This window comes from Coptis chinensis, chromosome 3 (genome assembly GCF_015680905.1).
Source record: "Coptis chinensis isolate HL-2020 chromosome 3, ASM1568090v1, whole genome shotgun sequence".
NCBI lineage: Eukaryota > Viridiplantae > Streptophyta > Magnoliopsida > Ranunculales > Ranunculaceae > Coptis > Coptis chinensis.
Window position 1 is genome coordinate 5503615 of NC_141458.1, and position 18068 is coordinate 5521682.

An 18068-nucleotide genomic window follows, 5' to 3' on the forward strand; every position below is an offset into this window, starting at 1 on the left:
TTATTGTGCTAACTTTGTATTTTTTCAGGTTCATTCGATATTCTTATTTATTATGATGGCGAGATGAAATCTGACAAGCATGGTGTGATGAAGTATATAGGGGGTGAGGTGAAATTGAGAGTATTTGATGTGGATACTCCCTTTGAAGGATTCATGTGTCATGTTGAAGTTGTGTCATCGCGCATAAGATTGGGTTTTTCTGTTAGGTATTTGATGAACAAGTCCCCTTGTAGAATCGATGAAGAAACCGACTACTTGAACATGATTAAGAAACAGAAGAAGACTCCAACGAAAGCAATGAAAGTTTGGGTTATCAATGAAGCAATCGTCATCACACCATGTGGTATGGGAGTAGGACAAATTAGAAGATCAAGTCCTGGACAACCTACTATGAAGAACAAAAAAGTTCGTACTGAGCTGTTTAAAACAAATAGTGTTACTCCTGGAAAAGGTGGTGGACAACCTAGAGTGCAGAATAAACCGGTTAGTAGTGAGCTATTTAAACAAGAAATGGTTAGAAGTGTAAGTCCTGGATCAAGTTATGGAATTCCTAGTATGAAGAAGAAACAAGTTTGTAGTGAGTCGTTTAAACCTTCTTTGCTGCCAAAGAGTGTTTGTCCTGGATCAAGTGGTGGAGAACATTGTATTAAGAAGAAAACTCAATGAAGAAATTCCAATTACTGATTCTCCAAGGAAACAATCTTTTTTGAAAGAAAAAGTGCTAGCTCGACAAATATATTCTTTCAATCAATTTAAACTTGTGGACGAACCAATAGGTAAATCACTAATTTCATTTTAGTTATTCTTAGTTCTAGTAAATGGTTTGGTTGCTGATGGTTATAAACGTTGTGTTCCCCAGACAGTCCGCTAGAACAACCTTCAACTACAACTCGTCAATTGCAAGATGTGGAAAATGAAAATGTCGTTGAAAATGTCCCACATAGCTTGGAGACGTTCGAAAAGGTCATGGCAGGTGAGGGATGGGGAACAAGTAGTACACCTGTAAATATGTTAGTTACGCATAAATGTTTGTTCAATTACTCACATTTAGTAACCATTTTAGATTTGTTCTCAAAGGGAAGCTCAAGTGCAGTTGGTAGTTGCAAATCAATAGAAGAAAGGATACCTCTTCCAATTGTCATTGAAGGTGAGCAGTATAAACATTACAGGGGATAATTATAGTTTGAGTCGCGATAGTCCGTGCACTAATGGTTGACCTATTATAATGCAGAGGATGATCCCACTGGTATTGAAGATGCTGATCAACCAAACTATGAAAAGTTTGATTCTCAAAATCCATATGGAGATATAGCTGACATTCCTGAAGAATACATAATTGCCAGTCCTCAAAGTAATGAGGAGGTTGAATTTCAAAATGAAGATGAAGATGAAGCTCAAATACTAAATGATTTAGTTGATACAGCTGACATTCCTCAAGAAAACATAATCGGCAGTTCTCGAAGTAATGAGGATGTTGAATTTCAAAATGAATATGAAGATGCTGTTACAGGTGAAGTTATGGTAGTTGAAGATGATGAAGATGATCAAGTTGAAGAATACGATCGTGATGATGGCGATATATGGTCGACTCCGAATCGAAGTCAAGAGTATTTGTAGGGGGACACACCTATGACAGTTGTGAATGATGGCAATGAGGAAGGTGAGATTGATTTCGAATTGGAGGGAATGGTTGATGCTAGGGTTATTGGTGCTAAAGATCTGAATTTTGAAGACCTACGTCAAGGATATGATCCTTTGTGTGGTTCTCATAGTCCAAAAACCACTACGAACCAAAGTGAGGTTGTAAATCCTTGTAATGAGGGGTTGAAGTTTGTACCCCCTAAAGTAGGTCAGCACTACGCCACTCGAGATGATCTTGTGAAAGACGTGAAATCTTATGCAATTGCACACATGTTTGATTTACGTCGTTGCAATACTACCTCCCAAAAGTTGGTAATCAAGTGTAAGGCAACTAACTGTCCATTTCATTTGTATGCAAAACCTGCAACTGGGTCTGATATGTGGGTGGTTATAACTTTTAGATATGCACACACTTGTGCACAAGATAAGGATGTTTCTAAAAATTCACAAGCAGACGCAAAGTGGGTTTCAAAAATTGTTATGTCCAAGCTTAAGGACAATGAAGAACTGACTTCAAAGAACCTTCAGTTGGAGGTGAAACAGTCACAACTAACTGATGTGACATATAAAGTTGCGTGGAGAGCCAGAGAAATTGCGTTAGAAAAGGTCAGAGTACTATTGTAACTATCAGCAACTATGAGGATAACTAGTAGCAATATATAAAGTCTTAGTACAATTCTATGTTTAGGGTATACTATGTACACCGAATTATTCTTTATAGTATGCTATAAAGAACATGTATCATCTTTTCAATTAACTTGTATCTGTCATGGCGTGTAACTATTAGGCATATGTAACCTGAGCTGGTGTATTTTGTTTCGATGTAGATAAGGGGCAGCTTCAGTCAATCATACCAGATGCTGCCAGTTTATTTTAAAGAACTGAAGAAAATTTATCCAGATTACCACACTGATATAATAATAACAAGCGAGCACAGGTTTGAGTGTTTGTTTGTGAGCTATAGCGTAACTGTTCGTGCCTACAAAAGGTGCCTTCGTCCATTGATTATGATTGATGGAACTTTCATGAAGGGCAGATACAAGTCTGTCATCCTAACTGCTCTTTCTGTTGATGGAGATAGTCATTGCTTTCCAATTGCAGTTGGTGTAGTCCCAAAAGAGAATAATGAACATTGGGATTGGTTTCTTCAAAAACTCAGAGATGTTGTAGTTGGTCCTACATATAAGTTTGTTCTATTATCAGATAGGCATACAAGCATTCTCCCGGTAGTGACAAAAATTCTTCCAAATGTGTACCATTGCTTTTGTGCACAACATATCTCCAACAATGTTAGCAAAGAAGACACCAAAGGGAGAGTTAAGGCCGCTGCATAAACTTATGATAAAGCTGACTTTGTGAGAATCATGTGTCGCATTTGGTGTAGTGATAGTAAAGGTTACGCAAAAATAATAAAGATTCTGAAGGAACAGTGGTCATTTGCCTATGCTGAAATGAGAAGGTATGGAATTTGTTATACAAATCATATCGAGAGTTGGAATAAGATGATTATGCCTAAGCGAGCTATGCCAATTACATCTCTGTTAAATGGTATTCGAATGAACATTATGAGGTACTTTTATGACTATCGGGTCATGGCTTCGAAGCTAAAGACAAAGCTGACGAAATCAACTGAGGATGTAATCATTTCCTCTCGTTATGTTAGTCGGTCGTTCACTACAATAAGGGCTAGTGAGTATGTATACTCAGTTACCAGCGTAGGGCGCACGAATACAGTTGACCTACTAAAAAAATGTTGTACATGTGGTTTTTTTCAACAAGTTGGTATTCCTTGCAACCATGCAATGAAGGCCATTGACAATGGTCGGTTTTGTGTATATGACTTCTGCCTGCCGTGCTACTCAAAGGAAACGATGATGGATACCTATCAAGAGAATTGGACACTGATGAAGGGCAAAGAACAGTGGCATTGGGGAAGTTACAACATCATGGTTCGTCCTCCCACAGATGAGGTAATGCCTGGCAGGCCCCAAAAAAAGAGGAAACGTTCTAAAGGAGAGGGTGTGCTAGTGGAAAGGAGAAGGTGTAGCCGTTGTGGTGCCCTTGGACACAACAGAGCAACCTGCCCTAATGCGACAGATGATGTTGCTTGGATTGACTTTTCAGCTGGGGTTCCGGCTGATTTTACCAACGAATACAACATTTGAGTTAACCATCAGCGACAAATATAAGTACTATCAGCAACTAATCTTGTAATGTTATTTGGATTTTCTTGGGCCTTTCAATGACTATGTAAGTTATTTGGGAATCAATGTAATGGTATTTTGTTGTTGGGTATACTTGCAGGTGTTCTGTCTATTGAAGTTATCAATATGTAGGCAGAAAAACAAATACTAGAAAAAATACTATAAAATTAACGCTACAATTGAAACACTTAGGATTGTAACTTGAAAATTAGAGACGTTATCTAGGGCCATTATCTAAACAAACCACTAAGTTCAAACCCCTTCAAAATAATGTTATTTGAATTTTCTTTTGCCTTTCAATGACTATGTAAGTTATTTGGGAATCAATGTAATGGTATTTTGTTGTTTATACTTGCAGGTGTTTTGTCTAATGAAGTTATCAATATGTAAGGTAGCAAAAAAACAAATACTATAAAAAATACTATAAAATTAACGCCTCAATTGAAACACTTGGGATTGTAACTTGAAAATTATCTAAACAAATACTAATTTTAGGTGTTTTGTCTATTGTTTAGATACGTTATCTTAACAAACCACTGACTTCAAAATATTATGTTTATCATAACAGAGCATTACGAAATTAGACACATAAGTTCCAAAATAATAACGGAATAATAACAAACATCTGAAAATGAGAGCATTTCGATGTCCCCTAGTTCTTATCTTCAACTATGTTCTCCTGCTAGTCAACAGACCCATCTTCAGCATCTTTACCTTTGTTGTTTTCTGCATCCTGCAGCTGTACCTGTCTTCCAGCTGTTTCATCATGATTCACTTCAACTGGTTTAATGTTGAGTTGGTCCTCAGTAGCAGCTTTTGCATCCTCTTTCACTTGCTTAATTCCAGCTATTGCATCTGCTTCACTCTGTTGGCATTGGTTAGCCTCCACTTGGACCAACTCAGCAGCAGGTTCAACATCCTCCTTCTCACATACAGCTGCATCTGCTTCACTTTGTGGGCATTGCTCCATCCCCACTTGGACCCACTCAGTAGCAGGTTCAACATCCTCCTGCACTTCCTCACTTGTAGCTGCATCTGCTTCACTTTGTTAGCATTGCTCCGTCTCCACTTGGTTCAGAGTAGCAGGTTCAACATCTTTGTCCACTTGCTTACTTCCAGCTTCATCATCCTTTATCTCAGTAGCTGCTTCAGCATCCTTGAGCTCTTTGTCAATTCCAGCTGAATCTGCTTCACTCTCTAGCTCTATGCCAATGTCAACTTGCTTCAGTACCTCTGTCCCAGTAGCTGCTAGGTGCTGACTTTCTTCTATCAACCTCTTTTCAAATTTTGTTCTCTTCCCACTTCATCTGGATTTAATCCACAGGATATAATGTCCATTCCAATCCTCAGCCGCATTCTAAATGGTTGCATGTCAATATTGTTTACCCTCTCAAGAACACCTCTAAGAAGACTATCAATAAAGGCAGGCAATATAACCCACAGCTGTTGGAATCTGGTTGTTGTGTGACACTAACAAATTCACGAGCCCATGGTATGTTCAAATCAACAGTGGAGCTTGAATCAACACTTAAGCACATAAGGAATCATTCTCTCCAAAGCTAGTTATTCATCAGAAATTTGCTTTCCACCAAGAGAATCATAGGTGCACACTTTCATCTCTTTAAAGTTAAAGACGTCAACAATCCAGTGACTACCATGAACTTGAAGAGGTACAATTACTCCCTTACCCTCAGATCAAAAGCGGTTGATTTCTAATCCTTCCATCAACGGGGTCCAAATACTCTTTCATAATTTCATCTGTATGGTACAAACCATTAACCACTCTTTCCTCTGGGCTTGCAGCTCAAAAACTTGGGTCTTGTAGCTTATTCTTGATTATCCCATACTCTCATCTACATCCACAAAGTGATGATTAAGCTTATCAAACTTAAGTAAGATTAGTGAGTAAGCTTCAACAGAAACTTAGTATTAAAGTATAGAGAACTCACAGCAAAGTAAACATCCTCCACAACAGTATATACTTCGATCATCTTCCGGAATGGCATGTTCCTTACAGTGCTGCTTATACCACCTTATCAATAGCTTGACATATAAGCTGAGAACCTATAAAATAATCAAATAGGAATTAGTAACAATTAACTTTCTGTAGTAGTTTACTTTGCACATTAATACCAAGTTGCTGATAGTTTTAGAGCAAATTACTAATGGTAGATTCATTACCTCACCATCCACCCATTGTCTTCCATATAACGAATGAAAATTATGCACTGAAATAACTTGATCATACCCAAAAACTCTCATATCTGGAGAGTTCTATTGATTCTTCTTCCTACTACACTTTCTCCAATAATAATTGACAACATTTATCTCACCTGTGGTAGTTGTTTTCTTGTAAAAGGTTGATGATAGAGCAACCTTAATTAATGAGTCACAGTCCTTTCCCATCTTCACTTCCCATAAACTAGTACTTTCTTTTCCCAGTTTTTTCTCCCTCCTCCTTCTTCTACAGCCACTCTCTGCACTTTTTTTATCCATTTCCTTCTCCATCTGAGTGTGAATGAGTACCACCTCAGGGTCCTCCACATCACCAGCATCATGCTGACCATCATTGTTCTAATCATTATCTACAGCTGCCACATCATGTTCAGTGCTTACTCCTTCTGATGGTGATAGAGCTGGCAATTCAGTTATGTCAGAGAGCTCTGCACTTCTAGCCAATAGAGAAACAAAACTGAATTTTTCCATTTCTCTATTCAGGACTGCTTCCCCATCAATATTACCAGGAGAAAGGACTAAAACAGATACCAAAGGATATAATACCCCATCAAGATCCCCAGATGACAAAGAAGAGTAAAAGGGAACATGATCAAGCATTGAAGATTCAGCATAAGGTACTATAGCAATCTGTACCCCCACCAGGTCCTCCTCCAGCTCCACACTATGTTCTTGGTATGTCCCTCTGGGTATGACCTCACTAATCTTCTGCAAAGCACTTACAGCAACTGACTCCAAATCATTTTGCCCTCTTTGTTGTTGTGCAACATCTTCATCTTCGTCTGACTCAGCCTGGATCAACTTCCTTCTCTGTTTGGGTGTCTCAACTTCCTTAAGCTTCAGCTCCATTTCCCTTGTTCTCTCACTGATTTGATATTTTTTCCTTAAATTTTGCCTCTCACTAGCCTTTATAGCCTCATTTTTTCTTGCCCTAGATGGCTAAACTCGAGTACCACAAACTTTGACCACTTTCCTTTTCTTTCTTTCATACTGAGTAGGTATTGAAGTATCTCCCACAACTTCAAGGCTTTGATCCTTGTCCAATGCTCTTTTTCTTTTATTTGAGGAACTAGGAGAAACCTCAAAGGTAACTTTCTTAGAAACAGATGAACTCCCTTTCTTAGGTTATGAGTGAACCTTCTTCTGGGAAGACTTCTTCAGGGTAGACTTCTTCTGGGAAGACCTTGTTGGTGTTTTTAGTTTAGCATCAGAGCCTACATTGCTTGGCTTCTTTGGGCTTGGGATTCTAGTTCTACTCCTTGTTCTAGCATCAGCACCTTTCATAACCTTAACCTCTAAACTTCTGCTCCTTGTTCTACTCCTACTCCTTGTTCTACCCCTTGTTCCAAGCCCTTTCATAACCTCAACCTCTGAACTTTTCATACCACCTTTCAACCCACCATGAGCAATCTCTTGAATTATTGTCTCCATGTCATTCCTTATTTCACTCTGGAGTATATCCCCAACAACCCTAACCTCCTTACTGACCTGTTTTAGATTAATCAGAGCACATAACAAAGAATATAAGTAAGATCCCACTTCAATATTTGTAAACCACAACAGATACATTGTAGTAGCTGACATATTATGTTTAGCAATAGCTCACTCATGGTACATTAACATATTACTGCCTCATATATGAAACAATGATGCAACATGCAGTTCCATAACAACACATTATCAGTACTTCATATAACAACATGGGTCCTAACAACATTTGCAATTTCAATTCAAGACTATATAATAAGGTACCCATATCATATTACAACTTTCTATAACATTTTAAATAAGATTATATGAGTACTTCAAATGTCAAAAACTGGTTACCCATATCATGGGTACCCTATTATCATTCTGGGATCAACATGCAAGATCCCACTTCACTATTTGTAAACCACTACAGATACATTGTAGTGGCTGACATATCATGTTTCCCAATAGCTCACTCATATATGAAACAATGCTGCAACATGCAGTTCCAGAACAACAGATTCTCAGTGCTTCATATAAGAACATGGGTCCTAACAACATTTGCAATTCCAATTCAAGACTATATAATAGGGTACCCATATCATATTACAACTTTCTATAACTTTTAAATAAGATTATATGAGTACTTCAAATGTCAAAAGGGTAACCATGTCAAACTGGTTACCCATATATTATCATGGGTACCCTATTATCATTCTGGGTTTAACATGCAAGATCCCACTTCACTATGTATACATTGTAGTTGCTGACATATATGGTTTCACAATACCTCACTCATGGTACCATAACATATTACTGCCTCATATATGAAACAATGATGCAACATGCAGTTCAATAACAACACATTATCAGTGTTTCATTAACAACATGGGTCCTAACAACATTTGCAATTCCATTATCATATTACAACTTCTATAACATTATAAGATTATGTGAGTACTCAAATGTCAAAAGAAAACAAGTTACTTACAAGGCCTTTAATTACTTTTGCCTGTCTTTGAAAAAGTTCCTCATTATTGTATGTCCCTGAAACTGCTACACCACTTTGCATGGGTTGTTGCCCCAAAGCATCCTTTAGCACTTCTTCATTCAGTTCCCCTTCAGAAAGATCTAGACTTTCCAACACCACTGCCTTCCCCTTAAGAGGTTGAAGCTTTTTCTGATAAGTATGTAGATGTATGTTTCTAGAAGGCAAGTCTACCCAATCTAGTATTCTGGGGAACCTACCATCAACTTGTCTCCGAGCCCCAAGAGATGGGATGTGAAGATATACCCAAATAACAAAACAAATTAAATAACCATAAACTGCGAAAGAATCCTTTCTAACACTCACCAGGTTAGATCGACATGTCTTCCAAAGACTCTTCCAACATTTCAAACAGAGGTGTGCCCCAAGGAAAGCTATCAAATGCATTTAAATTCTCGACTAGATCAATATACCTCCCATCAACTGTCCTAGTAGATCCTAGAAGCACAACTTGCAACAGTATATACAACCTATTCAGCCTAAACACATCATTCTGACTTTCTTCACCAATACTTGATTTTGCCAAGTTTCTAGCTTCCAATATTTATGTTTCTGAAACCGTGGTTCCTTTAAAAAATCTTGCACGAAATTGGGATGGGATCTTGATGTCTGCCGTGTAGAATGAATTAGAAACCGGCTTCACACTAAGACCCATTATAAGAGCAACATCACTTTTTTTAAACACCAAATCCTTCTTACCGATTCGGTAGCAAAATTTACCTACTTGGTGTCCCAAAACAGCATACACTAGCGTAGTATTGGTGTGCATTCTCTCGTTAATGCTTAAAAACTTACCGAAGCAAGACTTCTCAAAATCTTCCCTCTCTTCAGTAGTGAATATCTTGAACAATTTATGCATTTTATCGAGTGACATACAGTCAAATTAAGTTTTCTCATTTTTGAAAGATTGGAAATGGTCAGAAAATTAGGGATTCAAGGTATTCAATTTGGGCGGTTTTTTTGGTCTGAAAATAAATACTGAACAGTCCTTATAGCTCAAACATATTACTACCGACACGTGCCAGTTAAAGGTTAAAAACCCATCATTTCTTCAACTGTTCGGCGAATAATTAATGCTATCATATCGTTCCTAACACGTGTCAAAGATTTTTCCCACCCAAACTAGATTCTTCATATCACCGCTTTTATCTTAGTACGCAGACATATTCAGACGTTCTAACTATCAGCAACTTTTGAGTCTGGTCATTTTACAAAGGGTGGGACTAGCTTCCTAACATTTTGGCTATTTGTATAAGAAATTTTTTTAAAGATTGAACTACAGACAAGCTTGTAACTAAGTTGGGTGTGAACAATGGTGAAATATGGCACTGAGATGCTACTTCTCAACTTCAGTATGTGTTATTAAATGCTACACTTTTACTTTACTTGATATTGAATAAAGGGTTGAATAAACTTATCAAAGTTAACTTTTGTTTAACTTGTTATTGGATAATAATATTTTGTACGTAAGATATATGTGTATATTAAAGTCAACCTGATAGTCTCAATTGTGTTCTTGTTTATGGCTTCAGTTGCTGATATATCGTACATAAAACGCTGCCAATTACCTCCGTTTCGAATAACACGTCCAGCCCAGTTTTGTGAATGTTAAATACATTTTTTCTTTTTTCTTCTTATTGAGTTTCCATATAGATTTCTTTCTATTAGGGTCTCATTATCTCCTTATAAACAACAACAGTGATATAAGGGTACACCTGATATAATCACAAACAAAACATATGAACATTAATGCCATCTTGGCTTGACATTCAAGCACAATGAACTGGCCGTTTCACAAACCACAAAATACCATTACATCTATTCATGCCCAAACCTATATAGTGAAACATTTCCAAAACTCCATAAGGTGATCTGTGAAGTGGAAGTGGAAGTGGGATTTCAAAAGAAACCCAAGTTGTCGAAACCTGGCGGTATATGTAAGTGTCGTTTATGGTTACATCCACAGAGTCTTCATTGCTAAAACCCGCGTAACCCGCACCGATAAGGCAAAAACTCAATTTCATGCGCTTGGACAAACCTTCCACAAGACACATGAAACCTTCTAAGAAAATATACACATCAAACACTCTCAATTTCACCTCACCTATTACATACTTTTTCACTCAATGCAAAAAGAACGAAATCAACATGGAAATAGTAAACACAACTATGGAAACCTTAAACAAACTTTATACACTACTACGTAAAAACAAACCCAAGTTGATGACGGTACATGTAAGTTTCTCTTATGGTGGCATCCACAGAGTCTTCATTGCTAAAACCTAGCGGAACCGTGACTGCAAAGGCAATCCAAGCCCACCACAATGACTGCTCAGTTGTTTTCTTCTGCTTTTGAATCATGCCCTGAATCATATTCAAGTAGTCAATCCATTTTTCCATCGATCTAGAAAGGGACTTGTTCATCAAGTACATCAACAAACCTTCCACAAGACACATGAATCCTTCTAAGAAAATATACACATCAAACACTTTCAATTTCACCTCACCTATTACATACTTCTTCACTCCATGCAAAAAGAAAATCAACATGGAAATAGTAAACACAACTATGGAAACCTTAAAAAAAACTCTATACACAACTACATAAAAACAAACCCAAGTTGTTGATGGTACATGTAAGTGTCGCTTATGGTGGCATCCAAAGAGTCTTCATTGCTAAAACCTGACGGAACCAAAAAAGGCAATCCAAGCTCACCACAATGACTGCTCAGTTGTTTTCTTCTGCTTTTGAATCATGCCTTGAATCATATTCAAGTATTCAATCCATTTTTTCATCGATCTAGAAAGGGACTTGTTCATCAAGTACATCAACAAACTTTCCACTAGACACATGAATCCTTCTAAGAAAATATACACATCAAACACTCTCAATTTCACCTCACCTATTACATACTTTTTCACTCCATGCAACAAGAACAAGGGTAGAACAAAATCAATATGGAAATAGTAAACACAACTATGGAAACCATAAAAAACTCTATACACTACTACGTAAAAACAAACCCAAGACGACCTAGAAAGAAACCAACACTGAAGACAACAAACCAAAGCTCAAAACATTTCAATAAACAATGAGAACCGTAGAGGGAGAGGATAATCAAGAAGATGAACCTTAGAAAAATCCATTATCAAGATTTGTGTTCTTGTCCTCCATGATAAACCTTACCAAAATCACGAAGGACAGGATAACCAAGAAGATGAAGTAAAAAAACTAGAACCTTTGGAGGTTTGAAAACACTTTTATAGTTTGGCACAAAAATCAAGGTGAACGTTGTCTCATGTCCGTACAACAAAAACAAACCAGAAATTGATGATAGTAGAACCATAAGTTACTGGTTCGTGATCCCACAATAGCTAAAGTCCGTTTTCATTTTTACTAGGTTGAAATCCAACGGTCATTAATTGCTGGTACGTATCGCTAAGAGAATCTAACGGATAGATATGACTGTGCATGTCAACATCAGAAGTACAAAGAGGAGAGAGAGAGAGAGAGAATGTTGTACGGAAGGATAAAAGGATCAAAAATCCGTTGAATTGGTCAAAATTGAAAGGCATGGCCGGTTGGAGGACAATGTCGATTTAGAATGGCCGATTCAGGCAATTACCCTGTGTACTGTAGCCAGCCAATGTCTAACAAAGTTTGAATTTTATTCAGAATACTTTTTGGGTCGGGCTTGAGTTCGGCGTCAGTTATTCGACCAAGAAACGTACAAACGTGCATAAGGGTAGATATCACATCAACTTTGATGTATAGGTTTACCAAACACTACACTGGGATTAAGGTTAACTTTCATGGTAGGCCCATTAAAATGTGTAACTTGTACATAAAAGGGCTAGGGTCCAATATAATTACTCAACTTTCATGAGTACGAGATTACAATTTAATCAATTTTAGTCAGTTACCAAATCTTTTTCTTAGATAAAATCCAAAAGTCCTATTTGAGGACAATAACGTGAAGAATTGAAATGGAAGCAAACATAATATAAGTGCAGAAAGAAATTTCGGCTGCAATGTCAACCTAGAGTGTGTGAAAAGATATACATGGCACTAGGGAAGGTTGCATCATAAAAGAAATATGAAAAATTTCCAAGTATATGTTATGTTAGAAAAATAAAAATATTGTAACCAACACCATAAATAAATTTCATTTCTTCATGAAGACTTATCATGTGCAACAAGAAACCTTTCTTTTGGATAGAATGGTGAAACGTCTTCACCAATCAGGTTGCCCTATCTCCACTCAAAGTTTTTCGATCTTTTTCTTTCTTATTATTCTCTTTTCTTTTCTTCCATTTTTTAGTTTATGTTTTTGGAGACCTACCTCCCTGCTATTACAAAAAATTGTAGACTGCTCCAGTAGGGAAAAAAAAAAAAAAAAAAAAAAAAAAAAAAAAAAAACAAAACTTCAAACAAGCAAAAAGGCCAACAAGCTGGCTTTATGCAGTAGTTAACAAAGCAAAATTAGGTGCTAAGCTGATTTTCGATGTTGGTCAGAAATCTTGGCTTCGCATCCCACCACAAACACACTCGCTCTATTGCCTAAATTCTCGTCATGTCTCGCACACTTGTCTGCCCCTATATTGACTTTTCTCCATGCCGTAGTTGCTCCAGTATATGTAGTTAAGGTTTGACCGATCCAATTCATAGACATTAATTAATTGTGTATACTATTCTCAATGAAGGACCAAAAATAATATGAACTACCATTACATGCAATGCAATACCTGTACTTGCAGATATCCTTCAAAAAACTTTATGTATATAACACAGTGTAGATGTCTCTGAACTTTAATAAGATACATAATATAGGCATATAGCTATTGGAAAACTGCGTTGTCAACATTCTGAATGATCTTAAAGTGCATCACAATTTCTGTGATTTTTTAATACCATGCATGTGCGCTCTTTTACAGCCTTAGGGCAAACTCCAACGGAGGGTGTAGAGTAACATCTCCACACAGGTGCCACTAAAAATTCACAACTCCCTACACTATATTCACTATAAGAGCAAGTCCAAAGAGGGGGCACTTAGGATTTTTAGATTTTTTAGCAACTCAGTCAAATTTGATATGCCAAAACATGAAAAACATCTACTGGGATTTATTTATTTTTAGCGTTTTGTGGAATTGGTGGACGGACGGCAAACTACATTTTACCGTCTGTCACTATCTACTGAACATTAATAGTAAACAATACCGTTAATAGTGACAGACGGCAGAAAGTAGTTTGTCGTCCATTGAACAGTAAAAGTACTACAGCAGAAACGTCTCCCCGAAACTTATTGCTAGCCGCTGCTAGACAAGACCACAAATTTAACTGGGTATATCACACCAGCCAAATTTAAGACCCTAGCTTCTATTAGCCCCATCACAATGGTTATTTGGTTTTTGGGGTGCTATATGGCTTTTAGCAGCCCATATAGTAGTACCCCATTGGACTTGTTCTAATGTATAGTATAAAGACATCTACAACGAACATCATCAAAGGGAAACTAATACAAATTTGGAACTTTAAAACATAGGCGTCACTCCGAATTAAAATTAAATAGGGACGTCCAAGCTTATTTTACATTATCATAAATTACTTATTTTAATTATACTCGTGTGTCACGTACTCCAAGTGACACCCAAGTCTTTTACTTGTATCCGAATGGGGAATTCTCCACTCGATCTATTAGTTAATTATCTGCGATTTACATCTTATATGGTTTACACTCCCTATTGGAAATGTTCTTACATATAAACTAACCTTACATAATAAGTAAACTGTACATACACATTATTAATCATATACTATTGTAATTAACACTAATCTGATGGCAGATTGCGAAAGTAATTGGCTAAAACTTGATTATAGATCTAGCCGAACATTCATTGATAGTGCAATTCAATCAAAATTGGTCATGCTATATATGTGCAGAAGAAGTACAAGGCTTCAAGAGGCAAATATGCAAAGTCAATCTAGCTAGGTTGAAGTCAAAGGTTTGAGGAAATAAATTAAATTTCTTAGTATGTAGGGCGCCAAAATAAAGATGTATATGTCCCCATCAATTAATAAAGTAGGAAGTTGAAATGTTTTGGTCTAATATTCCACCTGGCTTTGTACAATGAAAAATGGATGTCAAACTCATTTTTTGAATACAATGCCATTTGTGTATATAGCTACGAAAATAACAAAATACAAATTAAAACAGACATATATGAATATAGCTAAACTTAAGATGCAAGCAACCATTTACATTTTTAGGAAATTTAGATTATTTGTAGTTGTACTGTAATTAATAGCTAGGTAGAATCTCTTTCTCTCTCTCTAGAACTAAGAGGTGGGGGGATTCAACTCAATCATAGAAAAGAGAAAAAAAGTGAAAGAGAACTAAATTCCTTCCCTTACCTCAAGAACAACAGGACTGAGGTTCACATACTTTATATTTATACAAGTTTCTTTTCTTTTACCCCTTCTTTTTCTTTTGTATCTTTATGTACCTGTTACTTCTCCCAAAGATTTGCTAAGTTTGGAGAAGTTGAGGGAACAAGAGAAAAAGGGTCACTGTGGGATGGGCATAAGAGCAATATAAGGAAAGATGGCATGGTGCAATGACGAGTGCAACGAAGACAGTGGTATTGAAAGGAGATCGCCGTCCTCTGGACCTGTTACTGAAGAAAAATCTATTGTAAATCACAGCAAAGCATGCCCTTCATGTGGTCATCTGATCCAGTGTGAAGAAAAGGTCGTAATCATGTTAATCATCTTCTTGTTGGTGCTACAATAATAGTACTATTTACTTGACCTTAATTATATCGTGTTGTTAATAAATTTTCAATGAATTGAATTCAGACTGGAATCCACAATTTACCAGGACTACCAGCGGGAGTTAAGTTTGATCCAACTGACCAAGAGATTCTTGAGCACTTAGAGGGAAAGGTTCGGTCTGATATTCTCAAGCTTCATCCTCTCATTGATGAATTTATTCCTACCATTGAAGGAGACGACGGAATTTGTTATACACATCCTGAGAAGCTACCAGGTGATGATCTTTGAAGATCCATACTTTTTTTTCCCTTTGTTTTAATCACCATGTATGTAAATGTTAAATACTAGTAATGAAGTTATGAGGAACGGAATTGTATATATCATGAAGGACTGTGTTTATAAAACTGAAGCCATAATCTGTTCATTTTAGCCAATTACCAAACCAAATCTTGAAACAGATAAGGTAAAGTAGATAGATTCTTCCATTACAAAGCGTTACACTGGTTAGTTTGTTTCAAGGTTATTACGGGCGGCTTCTTTCTACAATAGTTTGGCATATGTTATATTTATACTAATTTAATTTTCTTTTTTCTTTCGAGAGGGGGTGGCCGGGTGGGAGTATGAACATTTACTTTGCATGGAATATATATATTATTAAACCGTCATGTATGGAGAGACCATTTTATGCGTTGATTTGAATATGTAGGGGCAAATAAAGAAGGGCTGATCCGCCACTTCTTTCATCGACCTTCGAAGGCATACACAACAGGGACTAGAAAGCGCAGGAAGGTTCAAACAGATGATGATGGAAGCGAGACCCGGTGGCATAAAACAGGAAAGACTAGACCTGTTTTTGTTGGTGGGAAAACAAAAGGTTACAAGAAGATACTTGTTCTCTATACAAACTATGGCAAGCAAAGGAAGCCTGAGAAAACAAACTGGGTGATGCATCAGTACCATCTAGGTAACAATGAAGAAGAGAGAGATGGAGAATTAGTTGTTTCAAAGGTGTTCTACCAGACACAGCCTAGACAATGTACCTCGAGTGCGAAAGATTTACTTCCTAACAGTTCAAAACGTCGAAGCGGACAAGTTGTTCCAACTCTTAACGACACTGGCCTTGTGGATTACTATAGTACTTCAGTTGTCGCCTATGATCAAAGTGGTCATAATAGAGCAAACCAACAAAATCACATTCCAAATTTCATAGTCCATGCTGATGGATCTTCATTTCTGCGTTAACATATATCGTTCTCTTCAAATGAGGCAGTAGATCAAAACCAAGACTCTGGCCTTTCGAAAATAAAATAAGTTAATCAACTTGGTAAGTTTATGAGGTAGAAATAAATGAGACGGGATCCGAATAAAACCGAAAAAGTTACTGTAATGATCGAAGAGGGATTAATTCTTTTGGAGATTTACGTAGGAAGTTGAACATAATAACAGTATTTTCGTAATTTTTGTAGGTCTCTTGCAGGCTTTGTACAAGGGGCCCCTGAGGGGTCATTGCTCCCTTTGGAAAGAGACTTATGCTGACTGGAAGTGTACAAAGATGACTCGTACTATATAACTTCTTGTAACTTCTTATGTTTTAATTTCTTACAAGTTATTGGATACATCATTGATGATTTGTCTATGGAATAAATTAATTGCAACCTCTCTCTCAAACACATGCACACACAAAAGTTCACAGATTTCAGTCTCCTCATTGACTGATGGTTAGCTTCCACTTTCATCAACAATTAAACCTCAAAACAAATGGTTGTGGTACTTCTTTATCACCAGGGACGGAACCAGGATTCACTCGTGTAGGGGTGCAAGTGTATAATATATAATTTTTAAGGGCATTTCCAATGGGGGGTGTAAAATTACACCTCCACATAGGCTTCATCTAGGTGTCATTATAATTTTACAACTCCAATTGTAAATTATTATATAGTCCATAAATATCCACTCTCTATTGTTCCTAATGGAGAAGCGTAAAAAAGTTCAATTTTAAACTCGGATGACACATGAAGTGACATTTAAAGAGGGACGTTATTTCAAGTGTCGTCCGAATTTAAAATTTTCAAATTATGACTTTAGAAATAGATAGGGGCTGACGAATGGCGTCCAACATTTCTTTTGTTCAGACGTGTGTTCAAGTGTCGCCTGGGCTATTTATCAACTGATAGCGAGATGGGGAATTCCCCACCCCCTCTATCAACTAATAGTCTATTACCTACGGTTTAGCATTCCGATTGGATAGAGTTTTTTGACACTTTGAGGAGGTTTTCACTCTCTATCTGTAATTTACTCTATATATAGAGAGTATTATTGAGATACAATCATACAGAGTACATTCCAAACCACTTCAAATGGAGTGGTATGACTTACTTTTCTATTCCGCGCCAGTTTAAGTGGAGTGGTAAGACTTACTTTATTATTCTGAGCCAGATGAAGTGAAGTGGTTTGTCGAGGTTTTCATTCTATACCCGTAAAATCATTTAACCCATTTTCCTTATCTATATCTGTAAAACACGGTTAAATTGAGGAATAAGGATGAAGAGTCCAAAACATTTAACCCATTTTCCTTATCTATATCTGTAAAACACGGTTAAATTGAGGAATAAGGATGAAGAGTCCAAAACCATTAGACTCAGCCTTATAGACCTAGACACATTCACAGAGGCAATGGCCAATCGATACATTTGAAGTA

The 18068-nt window shown here is 36.9% G+C and overlaps 3 protein-coding genes across 3 annotated transcripts; all 3 read left to right on the plus strand.

The window, feature by feature from the left end:
* The first annotated feature begins 1629 nt into the window (after positions 1-1629).
* On the plus strand, positions 1630-2975 carry LOC147507517 (uncharacterized). Its single transcript, XM_086596288.1, has 2 exons — positions 1630-2247; positions 2469-2975. The coding sequence occupies exons 1-2, from the start codon at positions 1630-1632 to the stop codon at positions 2973-2975; spliced, it is 1125 nt and encodes a 374-aa protein (XP_086452414.1).
* Positions 2976-3005: 30 nt separating this feature from the next.
* Positions 3006-3806, plus strand: LOC147507518 (uncharacterized). Its single transcript, XM_086596289.1, has one exon. It carries the CDS (start codon positions 3006-3008, stop codon positions 3804-3806), a length of 801 nt encoding a protein of 266 aa, XP_086452415.1.
* Positions 3807-14771: 10965 nt separating this feature from the next.
* LOC147507519 (NAC domain-containing protein 73-like) lies at positions 14772-16738 on the plus strand. Its single transcript, XM_086600229.1, has 3 exons — positions 14772-15347; positions 15455-15644; positions 16077-16738. The coding sequence occupies exons 1-3, from the start codon at positions 15201-15203 to the stop codon at positions 16610-16612; spliced, it is 873 nt and encodes a 290-aa protein (XP_086456355.1). The 5' UTR covers positions 14772-15200; the 3' UTR covers positions 16613-16738.
* Positions 16739-18068: the final 1330 nt, after the last annotated feature.

Bases quoted from the DNA above. Each gene is read 5' to 3' on its own strand.
- LOC147507517 (XM_086596288.1), top strand. From the start codon at position 1,630: ATGACAGTTGTGAATGATGGCAATGAGGAAGGTGAGATTGATTTCGAA. The intron at 2,248-2,468 runs GTCAGAGTACTA...GTTTCGATGTAG, and splicing joins GAGAAATTGCGTTAGAAAAG to ATAAGGGGCAGCTTCAGTCA.
- LOC147507518 (XM_086596289.1), top strand. From the start codon at position 3,006: ATGTGTCGCATTTGGTGTAGTGATAGTAAAGGTTACGCAAAAATAATA.
- LOC147507519 (XM_086600229.1), top strand. From the start codon at position 15,201: ATGGCATGGTGCAATGACGAGTGCAACGAAGACAGTGGTATTGAAAGG. The intron at 15,348-15,454 runs GTCGTAATCATG...AATTGAATTCAG, and splicing joins TGATCCAGTGTGAAGAAAAG to ACTGGAATCCACAATTTACC. The intron at 15,645-16,076 runs GTGATGATCTTT...TTGAATATGTAG, and splicing joins ACATCCTGAGAAGCTACCAG to GGGCAAATAAAGAAGGGCTG.